The sequence below is a fragment of the Tamandua tetradactyla genome, chromosome 13 (assembly GCF_023851605.1).
Source record: "Tamandua tetradactyla isolate mTamTet1 chromosome 13, mTamTet1.pri, whole genome shotgun sequence".
NCBI classification, from domain to species: domain Eukaryota; kingdom Metazoa; phylum Chordata; class Mammalia; order Pilosa; family Myrmecophagidae; genus Tamandua; species Tamandua tetradactyla.
In genome coordinates this window covers 6,825,824-6,838,828 of record NC_135339.1, presented here as the reverse complement: position 1 = coordinate 6,838,828, position 13,005 = coordinate 6,825,824, and the positions used below count along the sequence as shown (strand labels likewise).

Here is a 13,005-nt window from a genome sequence, read left to right as displayed (position 1 = left end):
CGAGATGGGTCAGGATTAAAACATGGTTTTTCTAGGGTACATCATCCTTTCAAAGTGACACATTGCCCTGAGCAGTCACTCAGTCTGCTGGGGAGAGAATTCAATCAAAGTTGCAGCTAAGATACTGTGGATGATGTCGTCATTCAGGTAAACCCAGACCACAGGGGCCCGAGGAACTGTTATTGTCATTGCCCCAGTGTCCTTACTTGCAATGCTGTTTGCCCTAAGCCAAGGGTGGGAACTAGAATTGCCACCATGGCTCCACTGGAGTCAGAGAAGCTTAAGAGAAGCTCAGCTCTGATCCAGAGAGATGCACTAACAATGGACGACAAAGGGTCTTAACCAAGACTGAGTTTGAATTAAAGCATCCAGGCAGAAGCATCCCGAACCAAAACCATGTTTTGCATTTGATCAATATTGCATCAAAGTGGTTTTCGTAGCTTAGAGCTGGTGACTCTAGAAGGTTATTTTGTGAGGCCAAAATAAAGAAACTCTAGAAAGAGCCATAAAGGGCCTGAATATGCACCTTTACAGCGGCTAAGCCAGGGGCACTGGTGTGTGTCCCATATGGGAAAGTACCCTTCTGCCGAGCAGTGGCCATCATGCTTCATGTGTAAGTCTAAGCTCTTAACAACACGAAGGCTAACCCACCATCACCAAACATGGTGCATGCCAAAACCACAGATGCTGGACCACCAAGAAGGAACACCATGAAGGCTGGACCACCACCACTTATCCTAACTGGGGAGTTCTGCTGCGCTTGTGAGGCAGCCTGGAACTCTAAGCTTCCCCCCAAAGCATGACATGGAGTCCCCAGAGGCAAGGGGGCAGTGGGAACCATACTCCAATCTGGGATCAGGAGGAAGTGAGCCACAATCTCCTCACCTACTCCCTGCCATCTTGAGCTGGAGCAGGGAAGACTGTCATCAGACAGGAGCTCTGTCAGCTCTTAGCATTTTGGGTCTACAGTGGGTAGGCAGGTGCCCAGAAAGGGCTTTTTATCAGAATTTTTGCAGTCACGTACACAATTTAAAATGACTATGCAATTCTGATTTTCAGAAATGTAACCATGACAACTCAATTTTATTTCTCAACCCCCATTTGTGTTGATGGTGAGAATTTCATCTTGTTACTTTGAGGTATGCTGGTTACTTCCGGTGTACAAATTGTGCTCTTTGGGACAGATATTTCTCAAATATTTAGACAGGTCCTCTTTCTTTCCCCTCTTCTCATCTTCTTCCCAAGGGGGCTCATTCTGACTTTGGGCAAAGGTGTCTAGCCTAACCAGGCCATCATCAATGTCTGGCTTTTGCTATGATGTTGCTGACCCCTGGCTCTGGGCACAGTGGGCTGGCATCTTCCAGCGGTCATCATCTTCCAGCCCACCCTGCCCCCTCGCAGCCTGCTGCATATCCCTTTGGGGGCTTGGGGTTCTCTGCTGCTTTCCCCCATGCCATGCTAGATTTACACCTTGCATGAATGATCCACCCAATTCCACGTTGTCCCAATGCCAGGCTGAATGTGGGTTTCTTATAGAAATTCAGCATCTCTTTGCCTTATGTTCCAGAGAGGAAACCCTTATAGCCTGAAATTTCTCCAAACATGATGGGTTTCTCTTTCATTCTCCATCCATTCCCCCACCACCCCTGCACCCATTTTTTTACATAAACTTTTTACTCTGAAATAGTTTCAAATTTACAGAACTATTGCAAAATAATGCGAACCCCATACAGAGAACTCCAACATACCCCTCACCCAGATACTTGGATCCATCAACTGTTCACATTTTGCTACATTTGCCATATCATTCCTTCTGTCTATCTATCTATCTATCTATCTATCTATCTATCTATCTATCTATCTATCCATCCATCCATCCATCCATCCATCCATCCATCCATCCATCATCCATCCATCCATCCATCCATCCATCCATCCATCCATCCATTCATCCATCCATTCATCCGTCTATTCATCAACCTATTTTCTAAACATTTAAGAGGAAGTAGGATACATCCTTCTCCTTAAACACTTAATACTTTCATGTACATTTCCTAAGAGTAAGCATATTCCCTATGTAACCACCTTAAGTTCAGTTATCAAGTTCAAGAACTTTAACTTTGATATAAAGCTTAAAGTCTATACTCCAGGGTTTTCATATGTCCCAATAATGTCCTCTCAGACTTTTGTTCCTCCATGATTAGATCCAGTGCAAGATCATGTACTGCATTTAGATACTATTGTCTCTTTAGTCTTCTTCTCTTTTTGTAAATTGTGGAAACATATGTGTATATATACATGAAATTTCCCAAATCATCTACTTCCTCTGTAACATTCAGTGGGATTAATCACATGCATAGCGTTGTGCCACCATCTATTACCAGAATTTTTCCATCCCCCCCAAATGGAAAACCTGCACCCATTCTGCATTAACTCCCCATGCCCCCTCTCCCCACCCTGCCCCTGGTAACCTATACTCTACTTTCTGCTCCACGGGTTTGGATATTCTAGCTATTTCGTATACATGGGATCACATAATACCTGAACCCTGTATCTTTAACTTTCATGCTGTCACATGAATCAGAACTTCATTTCTTTTTAAAGCTGTGTAGTATTCCAGTGCATGGATATACCACATTTTGTTTGTCCATTCATCTGCTGGTGCATGCTTGTGTTGCCTTTATCCTTTGGCTGTTGTGAATAATGCTGCTATGAACATCAGTATGGAAACTTCCCTGCACCCATTTTCAACCCTTGGAGGAGGAATAGTAGAAAGTCTGTTCAGTCACCCCTCAGGGTCTATAAACGTGGTCTCGTCTCTGATTCATCTCTCGCTTCTCACAGGTCATCCTTCCATTCTTCTGGGCAGGGAGGCCGTTCTCATAGGGTCACATATTTTCTCTACTTTTAAGCTTTTGCCGAAGCTCGTGACCAGTCCTCCCACTTGCTTCTTGCCACTCAAGGCTTGGATTTTAGAATTTTGAGAATACCCCATACCTTCTCTCACTCAAGCCTGATCTTGCAAACCAAATGAGCCTTGACTTTCTGGCTTTGCTTCTGTTGTGCAACGAAGAAAAAAAATCTATTCAGAATTCAATGGACTTCTTTGGGCCAGTCCATCTAGAAAGCTCTCAGAGCTGCCAGAAATGTGAGGGAAATGGATTGTGGGCACAGAAGAGTCACATGGCTTAATTTCAGAATATTACCCATCAACATCTGTGACACCCCAGCCCCTCTCACCCATAGGGGAGGAGATGTTATAACAGAAGTCCCCGGGAGCCAGGGCACAATGAGATGGGGGGGCCTCTCTCACCAGCCCCACCACCTCTTTGGTGGTCTCTCTGCTCTTCTCACCCATCCTCTTTCTTCATTTGAGGGGTTTCTGACCCCTCCTAGCTGTGGCTTGCAGACAATATTCACAGTCATCAGATTCCCTCTCTTAGCGTCCTTTCCTCCCACCTTAGCATGTTGCACTTCCCAGCCCTGAGAAGAAGGGTCTTGTTGACAACTGTCCTTGCCATAGTCTATTCTCAGCCCTGGTCCATGGAGTGAGGTGTCTCAAGACAGAGCAAGACTAAAGCAAGTGTGCAAAGTGGCTCCACCTCCCCACTGCTGGAGACAAGTGTAACTGTAGGAGTCCAGGAACCCAGGGTCAAGGACCATTCAGGAACCAGGTCTTAGTGGTCTTACTCTCAAGGAGGAGGGAAGAGAAGAACTCACCCCAGTCTCTGGCCAGTGGCTCCTGATCATGCAGCTGAACCATCACCTCCTCCATGAAGCCCTCCCTGCCTACTCCCATCCTCACTACCAATGAAGAAGCCTTTTCATGCCTGCCCTTGCATCCTGTGCCAAACTCTGTTGGGAAGCTGGGCTGCTCCTTGCTGTCCCCCCACCTGTGATTCCAAGTGCCTTCCCTTGTCTATGCATCTGCTACACCCAGTGCTAGAACTGACATGGGCAGGTACTTGGCAGGGGATGTCAGACAGATAGGTGGCTGGCTCCTGAACTGGCAATGACCTCAGCACTCTCTGTGTGACCCAGTGGCTTGGGCTGCACTTTGGGGTCAGGAGGGGCCACCCCCCCAGCCCCAGTGTCTGACATGTGCATTGTACTTGGTTTCCTTTTCAGCATCAGTGATCCCTTCATTTTCAACATGTGCAGCAAGGACAGGTCCTCAGACCATTATTCATGCCAGCGACATAGCTACGGTGACATCAGGGACATCTACCCGGCACGCTTCCTCCTGCAGGTGAGTCCAGGGGTACCATGCGCGAGGGGTGGGCAGAGGAAGCCTGCGGGCCAAGTGTGGTGAGGCCCCCATAATTCACCTGGGAGCTCACCTCGTTACCCCTGCATGCTGGTGCCAGCCCCGTGCCTTCCCTGAGCAACCTCCGTCCTGGTCTCCTGTGATCCCCTCCACCTCAGGGCTCTGACCCCTGCTGGACTCTGTCAAGCGGGTACCATTTGGCTGCTGGGTTCCTGCACTGACCATGTAATTTAGGGTCCGGCCTCTTTGCGGGGCTTCCCTTTGACTCTCCATGGAGCTGCCTTGGGGATGGAGGAATCCGGGAAAGGTGGCTTGGAGGGTTGAGTGATTGTCTGCCCTGTTCTGGAAGGGTCCAAGCCACCCTGCCAGCCCAACTCAAGCTCTGACCCTGTGGCCAGGCCTCCACCTTCCTTTCCCCACCCTTCTTCCCCACCTCCAAGCTCGGGAGTACCTCTTAGGCCAAGTGACTTAGGAGTCTCTTATCCTCACCATCAGTCTCACCTACAGCCTTCAAGGGCTTACCCAAGAAGGAAGCAAAAAGTTCCTTTCAGGTAGTCCCAATTTAGCGTATTGCAGCTGCTACACTTGTAAGTCACTTGGTTTAGAAACACCATCTCGGTGGCAAGGGGAGGAGGGAGAACTCATGGGCACCCACTGGCCACTTTACCTTCATCACTCCAGCCTCAGCACCAGCAAAGCCCCACTGTCTCCACCCCTTGTGGCCTCCAAGGTGGCTTGCAGAGAGGAAGGAGGTGACAAGGGATGCTGGTTGGGGTGGGGTTAGAGGTAGGGGCAGAGGCAAGCTCAGTTCCATTTTCTCCAGGGTCTCTGCTTCTGCAAAGGCCATCAAGGGAGTGCTTGGCCCTCGAAGTGCTGGTACATATGGGGGCCTTTCATTCATAAATGTAACTTACTGTGTCTGCAGCACTCTACCTCCGCCTGTGAGCCTCATACAGCCCTTACTTTCTCTAAAACTGAAACTCAGGGATACCTTTAGGGAAATTAGTCCCAGAAAGACCAGATACCTTTCAGACACAATCCATTGAGCTGCTTCTTGTCTTGCTAGCTGATGTAGCCTCTTCCTCCCTAACTGTTGTTTTTGTCCATTAAAGGACTGGATCTCCCTTTGTCCACTTGATGTGCTTCTTTGCAAGGAGACTGAGCTAGGACAGAAAGGGTGGGGGAAACAACCCCGAGACCTGGGATCTCTGCACAGCTTGAACTGTTATGGACTTGGATGCTAGCTACTGGGGGCTTCGTCACAGCCCACAACTTTGGCACTTTGGGCTTTATTTTCTTCATCAGTCAATAGGAAACCATCACTTCTTTTTGATATAGAAAAATAGAGATATGAACAGATATATATGTATATATATTACTTGGTACATTTTTTTTGGCATATAGTAAGTACCCAAAAATTATCTTTATGATTATATGTCTACCTTACAAGTTATATAGGATATAAATAGGTGTCAGTAAGTGAGTTTCTTTTCCCTAATAAATGGGAATTGCTTGCAGATGGCTGGTTAGCCCAACCCTGGTGGATGCCAGAAATGGAAGGCTGTGTGCACAGCCCGGTGGGGGGTGACTGGGGGGCTCTGTAAGCATGGCCACTGTTTATACGGTCCTGGACTCCCCCAACAGAAAGGAGCGAGCCAAGGCATTTCAGTTTAGTCGGGGCAAGCTGTATTCGCCACAGATTATTCATTCACCATCTGTTTTGCACATTGCTTATATTTCTTGTTTGTAGAAAACAAATCATCCGGGGCTCTGATATACACCCGCAGAGGAGAGGGGTTGGTAAACCATTGCAGAGATCTTCCCTCTGCTCAAGAACAAACTCCATTTCAGCCAGGGAGAAGCAGGACAAGACGTGGTTTTTGGGTGCAGTGGCCACGTTTGTTTTCATTGAAACACTGTTGGTAACCTGTCCAACAGTCTGGAAACAGAGACACCTGAGGACCACCCTTTCCCCATCTTTCCCTCCATGACCAGGCCCCACTCCTCCCTGGCCCTGCTTCCACCCTCAGAGTTCTGTTCCTATCTCTTCCCTGAACCTATGCCATATGTGGGTTCACTCTATCCCCTTATTCTAGGTTTTGCATTTACAGAACTTGGAAACAGAAGGAAGGAGAGATAAGGGAAAGAGAAAAAAAAAAAAAGGAAATCACATCGTCTTTTATTTAGGTCTTAACAAAATACTCCAAGCAATTATAAGCCACATCAATGGCAAAACGTGCTTGCCTTTAAGTCTGCAGGTATGCGTGGGTGCTGCCCACTTTGGGAATTGTACCCACCCAAGTAGCTCAACTTGTAATTCTGGGGATGTCCCCCCTGGCTCAGGAGCCTGAACCCCAAGCATGAAGTGAAGGTGCCTGAAAGTACCACTGAGCATTTTATCTCTTGGTCTGCTCCCCAACCCTTGTCCTGTGAGTGGTGCACTAGCTTCCTGTGGGAGCCAAGGAAACTCTGAGCAGTCAGCTGGCCTTCATTCTGCAGCCTGCCTCCTGCCCTCCCCCTCCCCCTGTGGAGACTGCTGTCCATCCATACAGCAGGGCTGTCTGACACACAAACCCAATGGCCCATTCCCAGTGGCTCTGACCTATGGGAGCGTCTCCCATCGTGGAAACAAGGGTGTTCCCTCAGGGAGACGCCAGGAGAAGTAAAAGGAGTTTCTCTTTCTAGGACATTGCCCTGGAGATCTTTTTCCAAAATGGCTACTCCAAGTTTCTTGTCTTCCACAACGGTGATCGGTGTAAGGTCTTCAAAAGGTAAGAGGAAATTGGACTTCTTTGAGGGAACCTCGCCATGACCCATGAGCAGAGGAACAGAAACTTCTCAGCTCTGTTCTCAGGAGAAATATTCTCAACCCACAGTGAGCAGGGTTTAGATTAGGCACCAGGGAGAATTTCCTGACCCTGAGAAATGGTGTATCATGCAACAAAGTGTAGAGAAGATATATGGAAACTTCTTCCCTAAATCCTGGGAAATAGATTTCATTTTCATTGAATGGTGGTTTAGGACAGTAATGACTGAAGGGAGAAAAACTTGTGCATATGTAACATATTTAATAAACTGGCCATTTAATTGACCTTCCAGAATTTTCTGGCTTTATTTCCTTATTTCCAAGTAATTGTTTTTGGCTAAATCTTTCTTTTGGGCCCCAGGTGCCTAGTTTAGCTGTTCCAAGAGCACATTTCGTTGGAAAGAATCACAAACAACTGAATTTCCCAGTTCTGCATTTTTTCTTAAAGAGAGAAGCCTGCATTTTAGGGGAACTTCTCTTGTTCCAAATAGATGGATAAATGTAAGAAATTTAAGCCAGTGTCTAAGTTTGTAATACATTTGTTATTTATTATTAGTATTGTCATTAAAGGTATAGATAGACAGATTTGTGGTAAAACATCTAGAAAAGGCAGAAAGGAAGGCAGTTTCCTACTCATAAATAAACCACACAGAAAGTTGGATTAGCAAAGAATTGGGGTAGTTATATACTGCTCCACTTTGATGGGAAGTTCTAAGGTGATTTTTGGCACCGCTGGCCAGGGAAATTCTGTCTTATGGAATTGGTGTTCAGAGAGTTTGGCCTTGCCTTCACCATGGCCCTGCACAGTAAGTGGCAGCAGGACCACCTGATACAGCCAAAAGGCAGGGGCAGAATGGAGAGAAATACCTCCCCAGAGTGGCGGTGGGTGTCAGCTATTGGTGGGTTTCCTTTGACTCAGGGACCCTTCCAATTACCTTCTTCAAAGGGCACATTTTACTGCCTCCCCAGTGGTCCAGTTCAGACCAAACTTAATATGTACATATGCAATGTTTGTACTTTAGATCCATTTTTCCCTGGTGATTTATGTGTATTAAACAAAGTCTTTCGAGTCAGTATAGAAGTCCTATAAATCTCTAGCTCAAGTAAGGAGTGTTGTCTGACATAAACTTCCTAGCCTCATCATATCCTACTCAAGGAGCATTCAGTGAAGAGGCATTTCAGAGCGATACATTGGATGCTGAAATCATCAATTGAAATGTCAAGTGGTTGGCACAGCGGAGGTACCTGGAAGATGTGTGCCTAGTAATTTTTGTTCTATTGTTGTCATGATTGGAATGCTGAGAGGTACCTCAAAGGCAAGGCTGGTGTCCATGACCTGGAGGCATGATGGTATGGAGGGACAAGTGTGGACTCTGATGATAAATTATCCTGTCACTTTTTGTTTAGCTTCCATTCTTTCCAGCCCAGCTTGAAGGGAAAAGGCATCACAGAGGACCCCATCACTATAAGGTAACAAGGCAGGGCTGGGTGCTGGTGCTGGCCTCGCTTTAATTTTCTTCATTCACCTGAATCTATTTTAAAGAATTCATGCAAAGAGCACACTATGCTTCCCTCTTTAATTTTCTGCTCCCTGTCCCCATACATCCTTCATCTTACTCTTGAAACCTTTTTATACCAGTTTAACCTCTAAGAACATACAAAGTCTCAGATGCTCTATGCTTTCTTAGACAAAAATGGCAACAGGTGACCCCCCCTCTGCCTGTGGTGGTTGGGGGCAGGTCACCGTTAGAGGTGGTGCCATGCCTCGGGGCCAGACCCTCAGGTGGAGATACGTGAACAATCCCAGATAGGTCCTGTGCACCAAAAATCCTGAATGCTCAGAAGCTAAACTAATATATATGGTATGTGAATCAGATGTTAACTTATGAATCTGTGATAAGGGAGCAGTTTTCCTAATGAATGGAAAGCTTACAGCCTGTATCCAGAGCCACCCTCTAGTTCTTTGGAGGGTCAGTTCATGATCTGTGGGTGCTTTTACTTAGGATAGGAACGAGAATACCAGAAAATGAAGGTAGCTGTTTGCTTTCTCCAGAAATGTGTGGGGACATGTGGGTGGGGAGGAAATGTGTCTCCAGGGATGCTATTCAAATTATCTATAAAGTATGGAATGGGTACCACTAATTCATTCAAAATTATTTATTAATAGCTTATTATGTGCTTATTACATTTGGTGTTTACTGCTTGACAGAACACTAAACAGAAAAGCGAAACAATCCCTTGTTTTTCTGCCTTATTGAGTTTACATTCTCATGAGGGATACAGAATGCAAACAATTTAAATGAGTAAAGGATATATATATATATATATATATATATATATATATATATATATATATATATATATATATATATATATATATATTAGTTAATGGTAAGCATTAAGAAGAAAAAAGACATACTAGATGAAGGTGGGAATTGCTATCTCAGATAGGTCAAAACACTTGTTAATACTGCTGGAATGCAATATCCCAGAAGTGGGATGGCTTTTATAAAGGGTAAGTTGCAAGTTTACAGTTCTAAGTCCTTAAAAATGTCCACATTAAGGCATCCAGAGAAAGATACCTTGACTCAAGCAAGGCTGAAGTGTCCAGAGCCCCTCTAGGAAGGCTTGTGGCTGGTATCTGCTGGGTCTTTGGCTTCTGGTTTTGAGTATTCCCTAGGAACATTTGCTTTCTGCATCTCCAAAAAGTCTAGGTCACCTGTTGGCTCTGAGCCTCCTTCAAAATGTTTCCCCTTTTAAAGGATCCTGATAAATTAATAAAGACCCACCTCAGTGGGTGGTGTCACATCTCTATCTAATCAAAAGACCGCATCCACAATTGAGTGGATTATATTTCCAGGAGAATAATCCAATCAAAGGGTCCCAAACTAAGCAGTGTTGAATGAGGATTAAGAGAACATGATTTTTCTGGGGTACATGACATTTTCAAACTTGGCACAGGGTGGTCAGGGAAACCCTCATCAAGAAAGTTATTTTTGAATTTATATTTAAACAAAACAAGGAAGCAAGCCATGCAGAAAACAGAAAAGAGCATTTCCTGCTGTGGGGAGAACAAGTGAAAAGGCCTTGAGGAGTCACTTGGTTGGCATTGCTGAGGCCGGCCTAGTTGGGATAGAGAGAGTTAGTGGAATGTGAGGTGAGAGAGGCAGCAGGAGCTGCTCATGTCAGACTTGGGGGAGGAGGGTGGTTCATGGTGGTGGCTTTGGCTGTTGCTGTAAATGATCATGAAGCATTGGAGGGTTTTGAGAAGAGAAATAATGTGCCCTGACTTATTTTTCAAGAATCATTCTGCTTTCCTGTTAAGAATTGACCCTGTTGGGCCCAGGGTAGAAGTCAGAAACACAGTTGACCACTCCCTCCTTTTAAACACGCTCCCTGGTGGGTAAATGAGATAAGAAGGGAGCTGAAGGGTCAGATGTTTGGAAATTCTCCCTCCCCCATCCCTTGGGGAGACCCCAGGCACCGATCTCTGAACCAGTCTGCACCTGTGAAACAACCAGGCATTGTGCTAATTTTATTTTCTTTGTTTTTATTTTAACCATCATAGCTGTTGGAGCAGGATTTCCAGGCTTGGCGCAGGCCCAGCCCAGCTCCAACCATGGAGACCCTTATGAAATACAAAATAGGAAAGTTTATGGGATCAATTGGGAATGGTGCGTGGTGTTCCAGAGAAATGCTTATGTAAGCGCATGGAAGGAGAGCCTTGGCAAAATGAAAAACCACTCAAGCACTGGTTCTAGGTTGGCACAGCCAAGCTGCTTGGGGTTGTGGGTGAGATGGCTTTGAGCTCAAGCTGACCTGGTCACATGGTGAGGGCTCAGTAAATTGTAATTCCTTTGCCTAATTTTAGAATCACCTACAGTATCCCTTAAGCATGTTGATGGAACAATCAATCAGAAGAGGTGGCTATCCATTCTCTCAGATCTTCTACCTTTCTACTCTCCAGCCCTCATCACTAGCCACAGGAACCCCAGGGTGGGATAACTGTGGAGGTCTCCACCTTTGGGATGTCTTGGCTGTCCACTGTCATATGCCTGGAATGAATCTGACTGTTTCCATGGGAATTATCTAGGGCAATGCCTAATCTGTAGAATGAGTCTTGAAAGATGCTTCATTGCTGGTTGCACACCTCTAGTGAACACTAATGTCTCCCCTCTGATGATGTGTGTTCAGTTTTTCGGGTTTTCGCCTGGACCAAGTTGCTTGATCCATGCAATAGATTTTGTTATCTTCAGCCCCTCAGCCCTTGATAACTGATTTGGCCCCTCTAGATACCCTCCACTCTTCCCTGGAACCTAGAGCGTTTGGGTACCAGAATTTTGCCTAAAGTTCCAGTGGTCCTGATTGCCTCTATAACTATCTCCCAAGGAGGCTCTGTGAGCCTGGATCTCAAGTGGAAAATATTTGCAAAGCCTGGCTGAACCTGTGGGTCTCCCCATGCTACAGGACTGGACACTTAGACGCATTCCTTGGGTGACAGGGCTCTGCAGGCTTCTTGGGGCTTCTAACCCAAAGCTAACTAGTGCTTCTAGACAAGTGTCTGATAGCAGGGAGGGGGCCAGTTGGAGGAATAGAAGCAGCACCTGGATCTACAGAGAACTGGGAGCTAATTGTGAATGGATGTGTGAATAAACGTATACTTATCCTTACGTTTTTTTTACCCTTACAAAAAGGGTTGAAGGCTGCTTCAAAATTAAGTACAGTGCACAACAATTGTTTAAAAATCACCCAAGACCCCTTTAATGGAGTGAAAAAAAGTAGAAGTTATCAGGTACCTGGAGTGAATAGTTTCTCTAATTGTCCCAAATCTCAGAAAAACCTAACAATTGTATTGGGTTTCATTGTTTTCCTGACAGATAACCGGAAACAGGTTTTTCTGAAATTTGTTTCTGGCACATAACTTCTCTTGACACTGAATATAAAATCTACCCTTATCTAAAGGATAGTGGGTGGCAAGGAAGGTGATTCCATTTTTATGAAAAGTGCAAAAGAGTTCTGCAGAATATAATTTCTATATTGGTTTTCTGCAAAAGTGGGGCCTAATAATTGGACTTATTTCTATACAGCCATGTCTTTGGAACAGTAATATGATCTGACTCAGCTATGTAGCTTTCCAGTGATCTCGGTTCTTATTGAGCCCAGAGTTTAGTAAACTCAGAGAAATCCAAGGCTGGGATGTTTATTGGCTCTTCCTCTCTCAGCTCTCTGGGGTGCATACTGCGTTACTTTGAAATGAGCTTGAAGACATCCTTCCAGGGTTCCATTGTCTGGCAAGGTCTGAAATGCTGATCTGTCTTGTTGTTGAGTCAAAAGTTTCCCAGGGCTGAACGGCGCCCATCAGAACAAGGCAGTACAGGTGTTCTGGGCCTGATTGGAACATGATGTTTGTTTGTTTTGTTTTGTATGCTATAGGTGAGGGTCATGTTTCATTTTTTTTCCATGTGAAGACCCCCTTACTGCAGCATCTTTTCTTGAATATTTGTTTGTTCGCTTGTGTGGGAAGTGCATGGGCCAGAAATTGAACCCAGGTCTCCCACACGGCAGGTGAGAGTTCCACCACCTACCTTGCACCTCCAACAGATGTTTGTAATTTCTGAAATCTTCACTCATTTGCAGACCCTATTTCAATACAGCATTTACAATGAAAATCCCCTTTTGGCACAAAGTTTTACAGTCAAGAATTGTCAAGAGTTTATAATTTCTTTTATAGTTTGTTTTGAAAATTAACAGAAGAAGAATTTTAAAAATCAACCATAAGATGCTATGAAATCCCCATAAGAAGATGACCTGCCACAAACATCAGTCCCACCCCTTGAGGCACCACTATTGACAGCATGAGGCTAAAATTCAAGGAACTACTTTTGTTCCTTCCGTCCCACTCCCCAGAGGCCAACACTGCAGACCTAATGTA

At 45.3% G+C, this 13,005-nt stretch overlaps 1 protein-coding gene across 6 annotated transcripts in view; it reads left to right on the top strand.

The window, feature by feature from the left end:
* WDFY4 (WDFY family member 4) overlaps positions 1–13,005 on the top strand; it is a 281,815-nt gene that overhangs the window by 186,213 nt on the left and 82,597 nt on the right. For all 6 annotated transcript variants that reach the window (XM_077124655.1, XM_077124656.1, XM_077124653.1 and 3 more), the window contains 3 exons: positions 4,129–4,249; positions 6,953–7,038; positions 8,481–8,543. In XM_077124655.1, the coding sequence (XP_076980770.1) occupies positions 4,129–4,249; positions 6,953–7,038; positions 8,481–8,543 (270 nt within the window). The remainder of the gene's footprint in view (positions 1–4,128; positions 4,250–6,952; positions 7,039–8,480; positions 8,544–13,005) is intronic.